Source organism: Prinia subflava, chromosome 31, assembly GCF_021018805.1.
Source record: "Prinia subflava isolate CZ2003 ecotype Zambia chromosome 31, Cam_Psub_1.2, whole genome shotgun sequence".
NCBI classification, from domain to species: Eukaryota; Metazoa; Chordata; class Aves; order Passeriformes; family Cisticolidae; genus Prinia; species Prinia subflava.
The window spans coordinates 1442831-1460959 of NC_086277.1; the positions used below are offsets into that span (position 1 = coordinate 1442831).

Sequence of the window (18129 nt, forward strand, 5' to 3'; positions counted from 1 at the left end):
TGGGGTTCGGTTTGTTGGGGTTTTTTTGGGGTTTTTTTTTCTTCTTGTTGTTGTCTTTTTTTTTTCCTTTTTTCTTTTAACAGGTTTTTTTTATTTGCACAACACACGAGACACACGAGAACCACAGCTTATCAAAAAAACCAACAGCAATGGTGGCGTCAGGAGCTGAGTTCGCTTTTATAAAATTTCTCTGCAGAAAAAAAGTGGAAAAAAAACCTCACACCCTGCCCCCTCCCCCCGCACAGCAAGTGCCTCATGCCAGCGCTCCGAGGGCTTCTGGAAGCTTCTCCTTGGCACAGACCACAGGGACTCCCACGCTGGTCCGGACTTTTCTCTCTTCTTGTGCAAATCAGAGGCCGCGGCTTCAGGGCAGCTTTTCCTTTCGAGCCACTGGGCCTTTTCTCCCCTCTGGATTCCTGGATTCCCTTCCCTGGAGCGTTTAGCAGTGACCGTGGGGAACATCCTCCTCAGAGTAACTCAGTCCTTTTCCTCTGCCCTCCCCATTATTATTATTTTTTTTTAAATGTTTTTTCTTTTTTTTTTTTTCTCCTCTGAGTGGGAATATCAAGCAAAAATAAATTAAATTTGACCATCCTGGACAATAACCACGAGGTTTCCTCAGTACCTAACATCAATACAAGGCACGCCCACCAACACACACACCAAGAGCACTGCAGAGCAGGGCGGGCGCCGCGCCGGCCCGGCCCCCACGTGCTGTTTGTAGTTTTGTTTTTGCTGCTGCCCTCCTTCCCCGGGCTGGGCTCGGGCCCCCAGCCCCAGTGCCAGACCCCAGAGCTCGGCTGCCCCTCCTGGGTCACTTCCTGAAGGTGCTCTCGGGGATGCTCAGAGTGCGGCGCCGCAGCTTTCGGCCCGAGCCCTCCTCCAGCAGGTAGGTGACATCGATGGCTGCAACAGAGCACGGGGAACAGGGGGGTTCAGTCAGCACAGAGTTCCTGAGCTTGGGGGAACAGGGGGGTTCAGTCAGCACAGAGTTCCTGAGCTTGGGGGAACAGGGGGGTTCAGTCAGCACAGAGTTCCTGAGCTTGGGGGAACAGGGGGGGTTCAGTCAGCACAGAGTTCCTGAGCTTGGGGGAACAGGGGGGTTCAGTCAGCACAGAGTTCCTGAGGTTGGGGGAACAGGGGGTTTCAGTCAGCACAGATCTCCTGAGCTTGGGGGAACAGGGGGGTTCAGTCAGCACAGAATTCCTGAGGTTGGGGGAACAGGGGGTTTCAGTCAGCACAGAGTTCCTGAGGTTGGGGGAACAGGGGGGTTCAGTCAGCACAGAGTTCCTGAGCTTGGGGGAACGGGGGGGTTCAGTCAGCACAGAGTTCCTGAGCTTGGGGGAACAGGGGGGGTTCAGTCAGCACAGAGTTCCTGAGCTTGGGGGAACAGGGGGGGTTCAGTCAGCACAGATCTCCTGAGCTTGGGGGAACAGGGGGGTTCAGTCAGCACAGATCTCCTGAGGTTGGGGGAACAGGGGGGTTCAGTCAGCACAGAGTTCCTGAGGTTGGGAAAGACCTCCAGGATCACCGAGTGTGACCTGTGACCCGTCCCCACCTTGTCACCCAGAGCAGGGCACTGAGTGTCACCCCCCATCGTTCCCTGAATGCAAAATTCCTGTTTCCTTACTCCTGGTTCTTTCAAGGATGTTCCCCCCTCCAGGAAATCCAAAACATCCCTGGACCCAAGCTCTGAGCCATGGCTGGACCAGAGAACCTCCAAAGCTCCTCCCAACCCAAATGAAGCATCAGCCCGTGGCTGTCTGGCATTGCCAGGATTTGGAAGAGGCTGGGCAGGGCTCACCCCAAGCTTTAATTTAAAAGCAGGGACACACTTCACCCCTGTCCCCTTATCCCACAGCTCAGACAACGCCTACAGCAGGTACTCAGAACCCAAGGAAAGCTCAAAAGAGATTTTCCAAATTCCCTTCAGTCCCTCCTGGCCTGTCTGTTAAGTTTCTCCATTGTAGATATGGAATGATGGGTGGGGCAATTAGTTCATGGAAAGTTTTTGTGGTTATTAAAAATATTACACAAAACAGTGTCAAAGTTATGAGAAATTTCATTTGGATTTAGTGGATTTCTGTTACAAAGCTGCAAAGAAAACTGATTTTTCTTTGCCTCCTGTTTTGGGCATCTCCTCACTCAGCTGCTTTTTTCTGACCTTCCAAGAGCTCCTTTCTTTTCCTGATGTACATTATTAAGGTTGCCTATCCCTCCTCACTTGTTCCCTCTGAAAGTTTAGAGAGCTTTAAATAATTTAAACTTCCTATTTCCACAGCACCCAAGGGAAAGGGGCAGGAGAGCAGACACAACAAACAAACACCCGCTAGCAAGAAATTCAGACAAAAAACATTAATTTTATCAACACAGCTCAGCAAAGCAGAGGCACAGTGCAACTCTCACCGTTTTTCCCTGGGATTTTCTCCAGGAGGTTGAGCAGGATCTGGTTCAGCCTCTCCCTCTGGAGGTGCCGCCGCTCCTCGGGGCTGCAGAGCGGCCTCGTGTCCGCGGGGCTCTCGTCCCCCTTCTTGTCGGCGTCGCTGCCCTCGCTGGGCACGGGCTCCTTGTCGGGCTCCTCGGGGCTGGGCAGCTCCCCTGGAGCCTGCTCAGGGGCCCCCAGCACCTCCTCCATCAGCGGCAGGGAATCCTCCTCTTGGTTTAGGTCTTTGATCTGTGGCTTCGAGCGATCGGATTTCCAGGATGACCTTGCAGGAGGAGAGGGAATTAAACAAGTTTAAACAAGTTTTTCAGACATTCACCTGAAGGGACAATTCCCAGCAAGTCCAGGACTCACCCAGGGGCTCTCTGGAGCTCAATTTCTTCCCTCAATCCCTGCACTCATAGCTTTATCTGCACCACACCAAATGCAGCTTTGAAAAGCAAATGGCTTTTTATGTTCAGTTGCAAAAGGTTTTACCTCCAAAAGCAGTTTGGCCCAGCCCTTAGTGGGATGTTCTTGCAGTCTGTACCAGATCTGGGCTCTGACTGCCCCACAGACACAGGCAGCAGGTCCAGGATTTGGGTTCCTCCATTTGGGAACCCTGGAGCCTCCTGATTTGGGCATCTCCTCACTCAGCTCTGACCTTCAAACGGCTCCTTTCTTTTCCTGATATACATTATTAAGGCTGCCTATCCCTCCTCACTTGTTCCCTTTTATCTCTCTGAAAGTTTAGAGAGCTTTAAATAATTTAAACTTCCTATTTCCACAGCACCCAAGGGAAAGGGGCAGGAGCAGAGCAGGCACAACAAACAAACAGAATTATTTCATCTCTTCCCAGCCACCTGGGAGGGGAGACTCACCTGCCTCCATTTCTCTTGTAGTTGTCTGGCACATAATGAGGCTGCAATAACAATAAAGATTATGATCAATACCAAACCAAATTGGCAGTGGAAGGAAGTGCTGGTCTATCAATACTCTGAAAGTGCCAATGCAGGGCACTCTGGAAATGCTGGTGTACCTCAAAGAGACTTCACAGGAGGAGGCACAATCATGTAATAATATAAATTAGAGCCAGATTTGCCTGATTCTTCACACCTAAATACATTTCAAGCCACAGACCATCGTGATAAAAATCACCTTTGCTTTCTGCACAGCACAAGTCTGGAACCTTTTCCAAATCCACTACAAAAAGCTCTGCTCCAGGAAGAACAGAGCTCATTTGCAGAAGGTTTGCAGATCTGCCACTTCTGCTGCTCTGAGACCCTCTCTGACCCATCACCATCCCTTGAGCACCTCTTTGCCTCTCAGCTGCAGGTTCTGTTCCACCCAGTTTTCTTTCCAAGCTTGCTCTGCAGTGAGCTTTTCCCCCAGGCTGTGCATGCTCACAGAATCATGGAGTGATTCAGGTTGGAACAGCCCTCCCAGCCCCAGCCCAGAGCTCTGAGTGTCACCTCCAGCCCTTCCTTGGGCACCTCCAGGGATGGGCACTCCTGGGCAGCCCCTGCCAAGCCCTGAGCACTCTTTCTATGAGGAAATTCCTCCTGATGTCCTCCAGAGCCTCCTCTGGCACAGCTTTAGGCATTTCTTCTTGTCCTGTCCCTCGTTCCTCGGGAGCAGAGCCCGACCTCCACCTAAAGGATCAGCTCCTCTGGCTGACCAAGCTTCATTTATCAACAGCCAGGGGCTTTCCAGATCTCCATCCAGCCTCCTAAAAACAGGTCAGGAAGCTGAGAACAAACCCACTTACTGAGAAATCCCTCTTGGGCGTGAGCTTCTTGGGGAAGTGGTCGAAGGCGTAGGGCTTGGTGCACACGGGGTAGCGGTTGCGGTGGATCTTGTAGAAGAGGTGAGCAGATTTATCCAGGCGGTAATCACAGATGTAAACGTCCTGCTCCTTCACACCCTTCGGCCTCCCTGCCACCAGAACCAGGCAAAAACAGTCATGGACTGAGGGGGAAATATGGGCTTTATCACGGGGTGAGTGAGGAGGGGCTGTCACAGTGTCCCTGTTTGATCTCTCACTCATGGGTCACTCTGAGAACCTGCACACTCTAATCAAACACTTCCTAAACTTTCACAGACAATTAGCAACTGATAGAATTTTCTCTTCCCTGCTCACTGCTGTCCCTCCTCAAACAGGAATCCCTGTCCCAGGGCAAAGGCACTGTGTGTCCTCAGCTCTGAAACACACAGACATCCCCCATGGCCTTTGGGCAGCAGAACTACTCCAGTGCACGTCCTTGCTTCAGAACTGAGGGGATTTATCCCAGTGGCTGCTTCAGCTGTGGCTGGATCAGGGTGAGGATTCTGCTGCTTGGTTGGTGCCCAGCAGTGCCCACCCTCAGCCCAGAGCACCCCAGGGTGCCCTGCTCTGCCAGCAGGGCCAGGACAGCTGAGCCCAACTGGCCACAGGACATCCCCGGGATCCCCTGAGGGTGCTGGGGATGGGCTGGGCATTGGGTGGGGAGTGACTGCACTGGGCACCACTTGTGCTTCCTGGGGTTTATTCACAGAATCAGGCAGTGGTTTGGGCTGGAAGGGACCTTAAAGCTCACCCAGTGCCACCCTGCCATGGGCAGGGACACTTTCCACCATTCCAGGGTGCTCCAAGCCCTGTCCAGCCTGCCTTGGACACTTCCAGGGATGCAGGGACAGCCACAGCTTCTGTGGGCACCCTGTGCCAGGGCCTCCCCACCCTCACAGGGAACAATTTCCTCTGTGTATCCGACTTAAATTTCCTCTTTTTCATGTTGAAGCCATTCCCTCTTGTCCTGTCACTCCATGATTAAGAGCCCCTCTCCATCTTCCTTCCAGCTCCTTCAGATTCCGGACACCTCTCTCTCTTTCGGTAACCTCCCTTTCCATTACTACTACTCCTATCATTATTATTACAATATTTTAATTTATTTCAACCACAAAACTCTATTTATCCCAACCCCTGAGTTTTAACCCTTTCCAGTTCCCTCCCCATCCCAAGGGGAGTGAGCAGCTGGGCAGTGCTGAGCTTTCAGCGGGGGTTAAACCAGCACAGCCCACTGCCCAAAGGTGTTGAATTCCCACCTTTGCAGTAGGTGTAGAGGTCCAGCACGCAGCACGTGCCCACCACGGCCTCCAAGGGGATGATCTCGTACAGGGGCACCCGGAAGAGCTCGTTGTGGTAGAACTTGCGGGACGGGGAGTGATGAGTTTCGTGTGGACGGAAATAGTGGTGGCCAAAGGCGAAGCGCTCCTCTCTGAGGGTGCAAAGGGGACACAAACACAAATCAGCTCATGACACAGCTCCCTCCACGGCCCCTGCTTCCTTTGGAGTTCCCTCACACAGAATCAGGCAGTGGTTTGGGCTGGAAGGGACCTTAAAGCTGACCCAGTGCCACCTTGCCATGGGCAGGGACACTTTCCACATTCCAGGCTGCTCCAAGCCGTGTCCAGCCTGGCCTTGGGCACTGCCAGGGATGCAGGGACAGCTTCTGTGGGCACCCTGTGCACTGATGAACAGCAGAGTCACACGAGTGTTCCACACTCCACTTCCTGCCTGCAGGGAGGGCAAACACTCCCAGCGTGGTTTCCAGGGCACAGCAGACCCTGACTGGCCAGGGCACAGCAGGGCACGGCCTCACGGCTGTCACTGCACCCACAGCCTGTTCCAACACTGAGGAAATTGCTGCATTTCCCTGGGGAATGGTTTCTGCCCCCTCAGAGACCCCCAGAGCCTGTAACCACGCAGTTTAACCCTTCCTCCCCTTTCTGACCCTACTGGCTGTGTCCCAATTATCTCTCCTCAGCAGAAGCCTAAATAAGGCCCTGTTCTTCCACACTCCTTTCTTTCCCCTCTGGAAACCACCTGGAATAAACTTGAATAAATCTTGAATAAATCTTGAACTACATCTGGGGCTCAGAGCCTCTTTTGGAATCCTTTGCCCTGTCCCTGAAATATTCCTCCAAAGCCTTCTAGGATCTGAGCTAGCAGAGAAACTTTGGGGGCAGTAGGGGGGGATATTTCAGGAAATCCATCAATTTCTATCTCTGACCCTTTGCTTAAACCTCCAACCTCATCTGTTCCCACTGTGCAGTTGTGGAGCAGTCGGGAATTCTGCACCTGCACCTTGCTCATCCCTGCATTTTTAAGATGAGCTCTCCACAGATCTCCCGTGCCCTGGCAGCCCAGTGGGATTCCCCAGCCTGGAGGGCTGTCCCTGCACGTACTTGTCGTTCTTCCAGAGCTTCTCGATGCGGAAGATGTCGAGCTTGTCGCGGTTGATGTGGGACAGCAGGCGGTACGACTGCCGCACCGGGTGCCCGTCGGGGGTCCTGCGGCTGTCCCGCATCAGGTACACGCAGTCACCTGTCCAGGGCCACAAAGGACACACCTGTCAGGAGCCTGGCCTGAGCCCAGCCCCCACAACCTGAGGGAACGCTCATTACAGAATCACAGAATCACAGAATAATGAGGTTGGAAGAGACCTCTAAGATCATCAAGTCCAACCTATGCCTGAACACCTCAGCTAGACTATAGCACTAAGTGCCATGTGCAGTCTTTTTTTAAACACATCCAGAGATGGTGACTCCACCACCTCTCTGGGAAGACAATTCCAGTGCTTTATTATTCTTTCAGTGAAAATTTTTTCTAATATCCAACCTGTACCTTCCCTGACGCAGCTTGAGACTGTGTCCCCTTGTTCTGTCAGTGGAGGAGACCGACCCCACCTGTCCCCAACCTCCCTTCAGGAAGGTGTAGAGAGCAATAAGGTCACCTCTGAGCCTCCTCTTCTCCAGGCTGAACAACCCCAGCTCCTTCAAACGTTCCTCACAGGGTTTGTGTTCCCTCACCAGCCTCGTTGCCCTCCTCTGGACACGCTCAAGCATCTCAATGTCCTTCCTAAACTGAGGGGACACAGCTGGACACAGCACTCAATGTCCTTCCTAAACTGAGGGGACAAACTGGACACAGCACTCAATGTCCTTCCTAAACTGAGGGGACAAACTGGACACAGCACTCAAGATGTGGTCTCACATTGAAGTCGTAAGGAATGACACAAACCCGCTGCAGAACCTGCCAGGAACAGTCAGGTGTTTTTCACTGCAGCTTTACAAAAAAAATCCCTAACTTTCCATGCCAGACTGAAAACACCAATCTGTAAGGAATCAAAACCATGACAGACCACAGGATATGTAAAAATGTCAGTCATGATTAGGAAAAGGTGTGGGAATTAGTGATGGCTGCGATGTGTAAAGAATAAATCCTTGAGGGAGAAGATACTTAGAGAGAAGATTACTATTAAGAAAATAAATCCTGTCCTGAGAAGCCCCAAGCCTTTGGTTATTCCAGCAGAATTCCAATGAGATGCAGAGCTCAGGAAAGGTAAAGAGACTGCAAAAAGGACTGAACAAACTGGACTGCTGGCAATAAAAGTATTTCCCAAGGGCAACCCCTAAACTTAAATTTATTAATTTTGTCCCATAACTGAATTTACACCTTAATTTCTCTGCTCTGACCTGTGAAATCCCAGAATAACCTGGGTTGGAAAGGATCACACCCCTGCCATGGGCAGGGATATCTAGACCAAGCTGCTCAGAGCTCCATCTCCCCTGGCCTTAAGCACTTCCATGGCTGCAAAGAGATTCCATTTCTTCTGTTATTTACCTAAAAATGACCAAAATCTGGGAGGTCCCAAGCCATAAAACCTCCCTGGGTAAGACCAGCAGAATGTTCTGGAGAAAGGGGCAGCAGCAGCTGCTCAGGAGGAGAAAGCACAGAACAGGCAGAGCAAGGAAAAACCTCCCTGTGCTGTCCCTGCCCAGCTGCCTTCCTGCTGTTTATGGACTTTCAGAGCCAAAGGCTGCAGCTTTAGAGATTAATCCTTCCTCCAAGAATTTGCCTAATCTTTTTTGGAACCATTTATACTCTGACCTCTCCACCCTCCTGTGGCAAGGCTTGCCACAGTCTAGTTGTGCTTTTGTAAAAAAAATCTTTCCTAGAGTTTAACTGTTGCCAGCTAATTTCTGTTTGCTCCCCAATTTCTGTTTGCTCCCCAATTTCTGTTTGCTCCCTAATTTCTGTCTGCTCCCCAATTTCTGCACTGTTGCACCTTCCTGAGCCACATTTCACTGACCTTCATCATTCACCCTCCAAATCACCTGGGCAGAGTCTGCCCACAGAAAAGATGATCCAGATGGGATCATCCTTGTTATCCTTGTTTTTCCAGGGAGTGAGATCCTGTGTGCAATGGGATGTCAGAGCAGCACAGGGCAGGCACCACAGACACCCCAGGAGGTCACAGAAAGGCACAAACCCTCTGCTATTTTATGCATAACAATTTTTGATACTCTCTTTGCTTTTTTGACTCAGGTAGAACATTTTTTTCATGTTAAATTACAATGACTCCTGGGTTTTTTTCCCTATTTTTTCCCCTGTTTTACCACATGTGTAGTTCTGGCTGTTTGCCTTCCACAGATATTGCTGTTATTAATTAGCAGGTTTCACAGCTTGGGAAAAACATGCCAGGGAACCACTGAGGACAATGTGGCCCCAGGGTCATCAACACCCCACTTCTGCTATAACCAGATTCAGGATTCAAGTGAAGCACAAGTAATTCTATTTTCATTAATGTAATCTCATTTATCAATCGTGTCTAGGTTTAAAAGATGCTCCTAAGGATTCCTCACATGCAGAAATTTCTCCCATATATCCAATCTAAACTTAATCTGTCACTTTGAAGCCATTTCTCCCTTGTCCTGTCACTCCAGTTCTTGATGAACAATCCCTCTCCAGCTTCCCTGGAGCCCCTGCAGATCCTGAAAGGGCCTCCACATAAAGTTCTTCTCCAGGCTGAACATTCCCAGTCCTCCCAGTTTGGCTCCATAGGGGAGGGGGTTCCAGTCCCCTTCAGCAACTTCAGGGCTTCCTCTGGATTTGCTCCAACTTTTCCATGTCCTTCTTACACAAAGGGAGAATCCTTTTCCTTGTCCTGCTGCCCACATTCTTTGGATGCAGCCCAGGACACGAGTGGTTTCTGGGCTGTCAACACACCCAGGGCACACTGAGTTGTCACCCTGGTTTTGAAGACTTTTCTAAGCCTTCTGTAATGTTCTTCATATTGGAGTCAGAAATTTTACTTTATCACGCTTTCTACTATAAATAATGGCCATGTTTTGGTAACTCTTTCATTGTTTACATATTTCTAGGTGGGAAGAGAAAGTTGATTGACAGTTGGCTTGACTAATGTGGATTGAGAGGTGGAATTCCATCCTCCAATCCACAGGCCCCATAGGAAATGGATAAAATTGAGTTTTGTAAATAAACTCGCCCCTTTTCCTGCGTGTCCTCGTGTGGTTCTTTTCTGTGACATTGAGTTTTTCATGTCCCATCACCCCAAATCCTCCTCCCAGGGCTGCTCCCAGCCATTTCCCCACCCATCCTGCAGCTGAGCCAGGTCCAGGACTTTGACCTTGGCTTTGCTGCCATCCCTGATCCCCTGGTCCCACCTCTCCAGCCTGTCCAGGTCCCTCTGGATCCACCCCTTCCCTCCAGCATTCTGACCACAGCACTTGGTGCAAAGAACCTCGGTGTCTTCTTCCCACCTGAGCTAAAAATGGGATTATAACTGCCTCCCTTTACAACTTTAATGGTAACTTTTAAAGAAATTGGGGAGGTGGGTTCCTTAAAACTCTTAGAAAACAAAGAATATACTGAGAGGAGCTATTGGCCCCAAGCAGAATGTAAATAAAACCATTCGATTCTAAACCACCTAATTTTAAATGATCTTTTTTCAACTCTTCTTCCCCACCCTTCCCATGAGAAGAAGGCAACCCCAGCATTATTGTGCCTGACTGAAAAAGGAGAAGTCAGAAGGAGATGCAGACAGATGCTCTCTTGCTCTAAAGATCAGGAAACTTAATCTCAATTCCAGTTTATACAGATGTTCCAGATGCCTCTCTGCCTCAAAAAGGAAGTTTCCAAGGAAAAACCACAGCAGCTGTTGCTGGTGCATCAGGGATGATGATATGTTACAATTTCTGGCTATGTGGATTTTCCAGGATCCATCCTGACCCCTGTTTATCAATTCCTATCCAAGGTAAAACTCCATGTTCATTCCACAGGATGTGATGGATCAGACCTGTTTTATTTGCATCATCTCCTGGGTTTAGGTATTAGGGAATTTTTGCAAAGGAAGCTTGTCTGTGGTGTAACACTCAACAACTTCCAGGAGAGTTGCCAAGAAATTAAGAAACAAGTTCTGAAACCACCCTCCCTGAGATCCCTCTGAATCAGAGGGGTTTGGACCACTCACACAGCTGATTTTCAGTCTTTTTCCTCCAAAATCAGCTCTCAAGCTTGGAACTGGTGCTCAGGGTGCAGCTTCTCCTGGGCTCAATGCACTTCCAGGCTTTGTGACAACAGCAGCCTCTCCCCAAAATCCTTTCCCCAGGAAAATGTAAACCACAAACACAGAGTGAAGGGCTGCAGGCCACACTTCTGCCTCAGAATGTGGAATTACGAGGCCTTTTAGACACCAGAGGGAGTAAAAAGCTGTTTCTCCACTGTCCAAGCTGCCTGATACACCCACAGCACAGTGAAGGTCCTGCCTTAGGACTCTGGGTGGAAAATCAAGACAAAAACAAGCCCATGGATTTCCCCTTCTCCTGCTGGAGCTGTGCTCTGTTCCAGCACGTGGTGGAATTTTGCAGAGGCATTTTGTGCCCAACAGCTGCAGTTTGGTCCCCTTTGTCCCCTGCTGATGGCACACACAGCTCAGCCACAGAGGGACATTTCTCTCTTTAAAGGGCATTGCTCTAATTAAGGTCACCAAGATGGGATCAGAGGCACACAAGTAAAATCTTTGTGACAGAAATGATCTTAATGCTCTGAACACCTGGAAGATGCCACAAGGCCCAGATAAAACATCATCCATTTCAACAGAGAGTGTAAAAGCAAGTTCTGATACAGCCTTACTCTCCAGCAAAAAAAAAGAGATGAGAAACCCAAAGGCTGAACTCTGGACAGAACAGACAATGCAGAGCAACACCAAACAATCAGGATTTAATACAAATTCCAAAATCTTGCAGATGGGATAAAGAATATTCTGTTCTTTGACCTTTTTTAATTCCTCATTTTACTTAAGGCTCTCCTATTCCCCTCTAGCAAACTTATCAACTGGTTTCACTCATTCAAGAGCAGCTTCCTAAAAATGATAAAGGGTTCTTTCTAACCTTGTGTGTATCTGTAGGATGAAATTAAAAAATAATAATCAGTGAGCTGAATTGTGGCTGTGGCAGCTGCCTTGGAGAGATCAGGAATTCAGAGCACAGTCCAGGAGAGATAAGCTATAGGGAACACATAAGCAATGAGCTGGGTGTTTTAATGACCATTCTACATTAAAATACTGCAGGTCTAACACCCTTCTTGGCCTTTACTTCTAAATGTTAACTCCCAGCAGTTGGCTCAGCATTATCCTCCCCTGGCCAGGACAGCCCTGGCTGTGCTAATTAACATTTCTTCATCAACAGCCTGTGAGAACTCTGACTGTGTCCCACTCCCAGCACGACAGAGAGAGCAGCTTCCAGTTGAGAAAAATGAAAGTATTTTTGCCAGGGTAATGCCAGAGACCCGTGCACAGTGCTGGAAACCCCAGCACGTACCTTGGCGGAGCAGCAGATCATCCCTCAGCAGGCAGATGTAATAAACACAGCCAGGCTGGGCATAGTGGGGACGGGGGATCATGGGAACCTCCTGCAGGGAAAAAGGAAAGGGAATTCTGAGCTGCTCACCATGAGCAGTCCAAAATTGGGCTGTCACCTTTTTGGAAATACACAGAGAAAAAATGACCCCTCGTGGAAGTGAATCTGAAGCAAGGAAGCTTCATCAATCCCAAAGGATACAAATTCTAAATACAAATGCACAAAAAAACGAACAAACAACCAAAAAACCCCCCCAAAAAAACCAACAAAAAACCAACCAGAAAACCCACAAAAACAACAAACCAAACCAAAGCAAACACCAAAAAAACCACCAAAAAACAAACCAAACCAAAACACACACACACACACACAAAACCCCCCAAAACCCAAAACAAACTAAACCCCCCCAAAAAAACCCAAAAAAACCACCAAAAAAACCCACACAAACAAAAAAAACCACACCAAAAAACCCACAAAAAACAAAAACCAAAAAAACCAAAAAAACCGAAAAAAAAAAAAAAACCAACAAACAAAAAAAACCAAAAAACCCAACCCCCCCCCCCCCCAAAAAAAACCCCCCCCAAAAAAACCCAAAACAAAACAAAACAAAAAAAACCCCACCCACAACCCCAAAACAAAACAACAAAACCTAAGGAGCTGCTGTAGTTTTTAAGAGCAATAGTAAGGGGAGTTTTGCTTTACCCTGTTCACAGCCCGAGGTTCACACTGCTCACACAGGTAGTGCTCAACGTCCGAATTCACACCCATGCAGTCACAGTGCTGCCACACCTGGAAAAACACACACAGCCAGTCAGGAAGCCCTGGCACAGATGATGGCTGCAAACTGCATTTCCTCAACAAATATTAAGGAAAGCAAGAAAATAAGGTTCACATAGGAATTCAAGATTTTCTGTGAACTGTTTCACACCACATCAGCAGACAGAGTGGATCTCCATGCAACAGGAAGTGTAAAAACCCAAAATTTTAAATTCATTTCTCTCTCCCAAGGGCAGGAGCTGGGGCAGTTTCAGCTCCTCTGCTCAACGCAAGTTCCATTTTCTCTGTGAAAAGACAGAAAAATGTGGGGAGGAATAAAAGCCTGAAGAATTAATTAATGCTAACAAGCACAGGGGAACTGCTGTTGAAAAGCTCCACTTGCTGTGGAGGAGAGGAGGAGTCCAGGACATCCCTCTGGAGTCCAGGACATCCCTCTGGAGTCCAGGACATCCCTCTGGCCACCCTGGAGGGTTTGGAGACCGGACAGGGGGTCTGGGATCTGTCCAGGGGGCTCAGGCAGCCTCACACAGAGCCCAGGAGGACACTGCCTCTGATCCCTGCCATGGCAGTGAATGCCCACAGTGTATGGAGAATCACAAGCTGAGAGAATTCGAAATGAGCTAGTTTATCACAGAGTGTGAATGTAGAATTTAGGATTTTTAGTACATGGGTTTGAAGAGGCAAGATGGAGGAATTGGGGAGTGATCCTGTCCTCCTTGCTCTTGTTCTCGTCCCCCATTTTCTGCTGAGTTGGATCACAAGGATTGGGTTAGAGTAGAAATGACATGTTAACACAGGCAGTAAGTGTTGGTAAGATTTTGTAAATAAAAAGAACGTTGTGGATGGTGGTTGGGTCAGGGAGACCGGACAAAAAAGCCCGGGACCCTCTGATCTGCCCCAGTCTGCTGCATGTTCTGCTCAGCCCTGCAGAGCTGGGGAAGAACTGAGAGATAATGAAAGAATGAACAACCTTGGAGTTGACTCTGTTTGTCTCCTCTGGCTCTGGACCTTTCGGGCAAGAAAAGCTCGAAACCCCTCCACACCTCAGGGAACAACAACCCCGAGGAGAACCTCAGGGAACATCCTGAGCCTCACCATGCACTTCTCACACTGGATCATGAGCCCCTCGTCCTTGTAGAGGCCGCAGATGCAGCGGATGACGTCCTCGTCCTTCTCGTGCCCGTTGTCCTTGTCACACACCGAGGTCTCGCTGCTGTCGGCCTCGCTGGCCGTCTCGCCCACGATCTCGTCGATCTGCGCCGCCGCCTCGTGCCGCGCGCTGTAGTACGCCTTGCGCAGCCGGCACACGTCCCGCCCCGTCGGGGACTTCCTGCCGTAGTATTTCTGTAAAAATCAAAAAAAACCCACCTCAAAAAGGGCTTTATTTCAAAATTCTGGCCTGTTTAGCTCCTGTCTGTGCAGGTCTGGGAGGGGTTGTCACCATGAGATTTTACTCGTTGCTGAGCTTTCATATTAAAGTAAAGGTTTGCACCTTCCTTTCATGTAAACACCAGCTGTGTTCTATAAACATTGCCATTGTTCTCACATCCTTGCTGAGACAGACAAGACTGTGTGACAGTCCCTTTGACCAACGTGGCGAGAGGTGGGAATCCCGTGTCACATCCATGGACCTGCTGGCAGAGCCAGGAGGGACATGGAGAGGTGCCCTGTCACCATGAGACTCTCCTCGTTTTCTGAGCGTTCATACTACTACTTCTACTAAACTATACGTTCTACTTCTACTAAAGTAGAAGTGTGCACCTTCTCACCCTCGTTCATACAAGATCATATTTATAAATATTAGCAGTGTTTTCACATTCTTATCTTTGGAGAGGAATGACTGTGTGACAGTCCCTGTGACCAATGTGGTGAGAGGTGAGAATCCTGTGTCACATCCATGGACCTGCTGGCAGAGCCAGGAGGGACATGGAGAGGTGCCCTGTCACCATGAGACTCTCCTCATTTTCTGAGCGTTCATACTAAAGTACAAGTGTGCACCTTTTCACCCTCATTCATACAAGGAGATCATATTTATAAATATTAGCAGTGTTTTCACATTCTTATCCTTGGAGAGGAATGACTGTGTGACAGTCCCTGTGACCAATGTGGTGAGAGGTGGGAATGGCCACTCTCCAATCCATGGTCACCTTGCTAAAAGTATAAAATAGGAAGTAATAAACAAAGCTGGGGATTTCTCCCCTGCTGCTCTGAGATACCCAAACTCCAGCTCCAGTGTGTCTTTCTGTGTCTCACAGTGACACATCAGCACCCCGGGGCATGGAGAGGGAAATGTTTAATTTAGGGATGAGCCAGGATGGATCTGCTGCTCTGGGAGAGGACAGGGGGCTTTGTCCACTGTTACCATGAGATTTCCTAGTTTGCTGAAATAGGGATTCCCAGTTTGTTTCATATTAAGTAGAAGGTTTTGCACCTTCTCATACTGGTTCATGTAAACAGGAGATTTTTGTAAATTTTGCCATTGTTTTGAATTTTGAATTTTGTAAATATTGCCATTGTTATGAATTCCTTCTCCAAGAGAAGGGGAGGTTGAACGAGTTTGACCAATGTGCTTGAGAGGTGGGAATGCCACTCTCCAACCCATGGTCACCTTGCTAGAAGGATATAATAGGAAGTAATAAACAAAGTTGGAGGATTCTCTCTGCTGCTCTGATCTCCCCAAACTCCGGCTCTGTGTCTTTCGAGGCTCACAGTGACAAGGGGTGTCCCTGCAGCTGCAGCCCCAGGCCTGGGGGGCACTGTCACCATGGGATTCTCCTGGTTTTCTGTGCGTTCATACTGAAGTAGGAGCAGATGTCACTGTGAGCCTCGCTCGAAATGACACACAGAGCATGAATTTGGGAGAGCAGAAGCAGCAGGGAGAATCCCCTGCTTTATTACTTTCTATTCTATACTTTTATACAGGTGACCATGGGTTGGAGAGGGGCATTCCCACCTCTCACCACATTGGTCACAGGGACTGTCACACAGTCATTCCTCTCCAAGGATAGGAATGTGAAAACACTGCTAATATTTATAAATATGATCTCCTTGTATGAATGAGGGTGAAAAGGTGCACACTTGTACTTTAGTATGAACGCTCAGAAAACGAGGAGAGTCTCATGGTGACAGGGCACCTCTCCATCTCCTGGCTCTGCCAGCAGGTCCATGGATGTGACACGGGCAGGGCAGGAACTGAGAGCAGCCCTGGGAGGAGGATTTGGGGTGATGGGACACCAAAAACTCAACGTGCCCTGGTTATGTGTGTTCACAGCCCAGAAACCACTCGTGTCCTGGGCTGCATCCAAAGGAACACGGCCAGCACATCAAGGAAAAGGATTCTCCCTTCCCCAATGTAAGAAGGACATGGAACTGCTGGAGCAAGTCCAGAGGAAGCCATGAAGTTGCTGAAGGGACTGGAGCCCCCTCCCCTATGGAGCCAGACTGGGAGGGCTGGGAATGTTCAGCCTGGAGAAGATTTTGCGGAGACCTCAGAGGCCCTTTCAGGATCTGCAGGGGCTCCAGGGAAGCTGGAGAGGAACTGTTCATCAGGAACTGGAGTGACAGGACAAGGGGGAATGGTTCAGACTGAAAAAGGAGAAATTTATATATATGGATATATGTGAGAAATTGTTCCCTGTGAGGGTGGGGAGGCCCTGGCACAGGTGCCAGAGAAGCTGTGGCTGCCCCTGCATCCCTGGAAGTGTCCCAGGCCAGGCTGAACTGGGCTTGGAGCACCCTGGGACAGTGGAAGGTGTCCCTGAACATGGCAGGGGTGCAATGGGATGAGCTTTAAGGCTCCTTCCAGCCCAAACCATTGTATGATTCTGTGATTTCATGATACCTGATACTGAAAAACAGGGTACCCCTTCTAAAAGGAATGGAAATTTCTTCAGCTATTCATGACTGCCCTTGTCCTTCTCTCTGACCCAAGGCAGTCCAAGAGCTCATGATTTGTTATTGAGGCCTCATCAGGAATGGATCAGCACAAGCTCTCTTCCTCCAGAATAAACTTCTTCTTTTATTCCTGTAAGAGCATTAAAGGAGGGCACATCCCTGCTGCCAGTGCAGCCTCACCTCTGCATTCCTGAAGACCTTCAGCATGTCCCCATCAAAAGCTTCCACAGTTTTGTAGTAGCCAGTCAGGATCTGCTTCTCAATCGTGGTGAGGTCCAAGGGGTCAGAGATCTTTTCATAATAGTCTGCATTTCTACAACAGGAATGTTGGCACAATGTCAGGCTCACCAGCAATTCCCATTGTGCAAATCCATCAGAGAAAGCAGCTCTGGGAAGGCAGCACTTACTTTTTCTTTGGGGGCAGGTTCAGGAGAGGAGCTGCGAGCGCCTGTCTGGAGGAGTCTGCAACAGGAATAGAGCTTAGTGACATCACTGGAGTGAAACTTCCAAAGAAAAGTAACTAACAACATTCAATGTGGGTTAAAAAAAGGCTTTGCTGTTATCTGAGCCACGGGGAATTGAAATGCTTCTGCATTTGTAGATGTTGGGGCCTGTAATTCGAGTACAGGTAGCACAAGGACAAACACAAATTTCTGGGGTTTTTTTTGAATTTTGAAAAATCAGTTTCAAAGGAGAGCAACACCTGCAGATTTTGGTGGCAGGGCAGGGGGTTGAGGCTAAAGCAAAGTGATTATTGACAAGGGGAGAAATTTAAAAAACCAGGAGTCAACATCCCACGTTTTTCTAGCATTTCCTATGCGCAGAGTCCATTTCCAGAGGCTGCAAACACACCCACGGAGATATTTCAAAAGAGAATCACCTTCACCTTTGTAGGATATGATGCTGTCACATATCTCCTTGAAGATCTGAGCCAGGCGGGCGGCGCGAGCCACCTCGAGGTTCTCCTCGGCCGCCGCCAAGCGCCGCGTGCGCACCGAGCGCGACGTCTGCAGCGCCGAGAACTGGGTCATGAACACATCTGGGACAGGGCAAGAGAGAGTTACCCCCACAGGAAACTCCTTTCTGAACAAGAGATTGCTGAGAGATCGAACCACAGCATCTTCTCTGCTGTGGCAGCTCCACCATTGATCAGTAAATGGAGATGTTTTCTACGCTACTGTAACACCCAAGGCTTCAGTTCCACATTCCCATGTTAGTTCTCACCTCAATGGATCTGGTGGTTGTTGGAATATTTTATCTTGCTGGAGCAAATAAAACATCTCATTAATTCACCCCAAATGCTCCCTGTCTAGCTTCTCCTGTGCCTGACTCTGGGGGCC

General features: G+C 49.1%; 1 protein-coding gene across 2 annotated transcripts in view; it reads right to left on the reverse strand.

The window, feature by feature from the left end:
• Positions 1-509: 509 nt before the first annotated feature.
• Positions 510-18129, reverse strand: part of ASH1L (ASH1 like histone lysine methyltransferase) — a 69468-nt gene continuing 51848 nt past the window's right edge. The window contains exons 17-28 of one of the 2 annotated variants that reach the window (XM_063420327.1): positions 17676-17828; positions 17197-17251; positions 16970-17102; positions 13991-14239; positions 12821-12907; positions 12080-12170; positions 6647-6785; positions 5504-5676; positions 4191-4357; positions 3304-3344; positions 2407-2708; positions 510-906 (exon numbers count right to left, since the gene is read on the reverse strand). In XM_063420327.1, the coding sequence (XP_063276397.1) occupies positions 815-906; positions 2407-2708; positions 3304-3344; positions 4191-4357; positions 5504-5676; positions 6647-6785; positions 12080-12170; positions 12821-12907; positions 13991-14239; positions 16970-17102; positions 17197-17251; positions 17676-17828 (1682 nt within the window). In that variant the 3' untranslated portion in view covers positions 510-814. Of the gene's footprint in view, positions 907-2406; positions 2709-3303; positions 3345-4190; positions 4358-5503; positions 5677-6646; positions 6786-12079; positions 12171-12820; positions 12908-13990; positions 14240-16969; positions 17103-17196; positions 17252-17669; positions 17829-18129 lie in introns of both variants that reach the window. The other variant, XM_063420326.1, reaches the window with a different exon arrangement.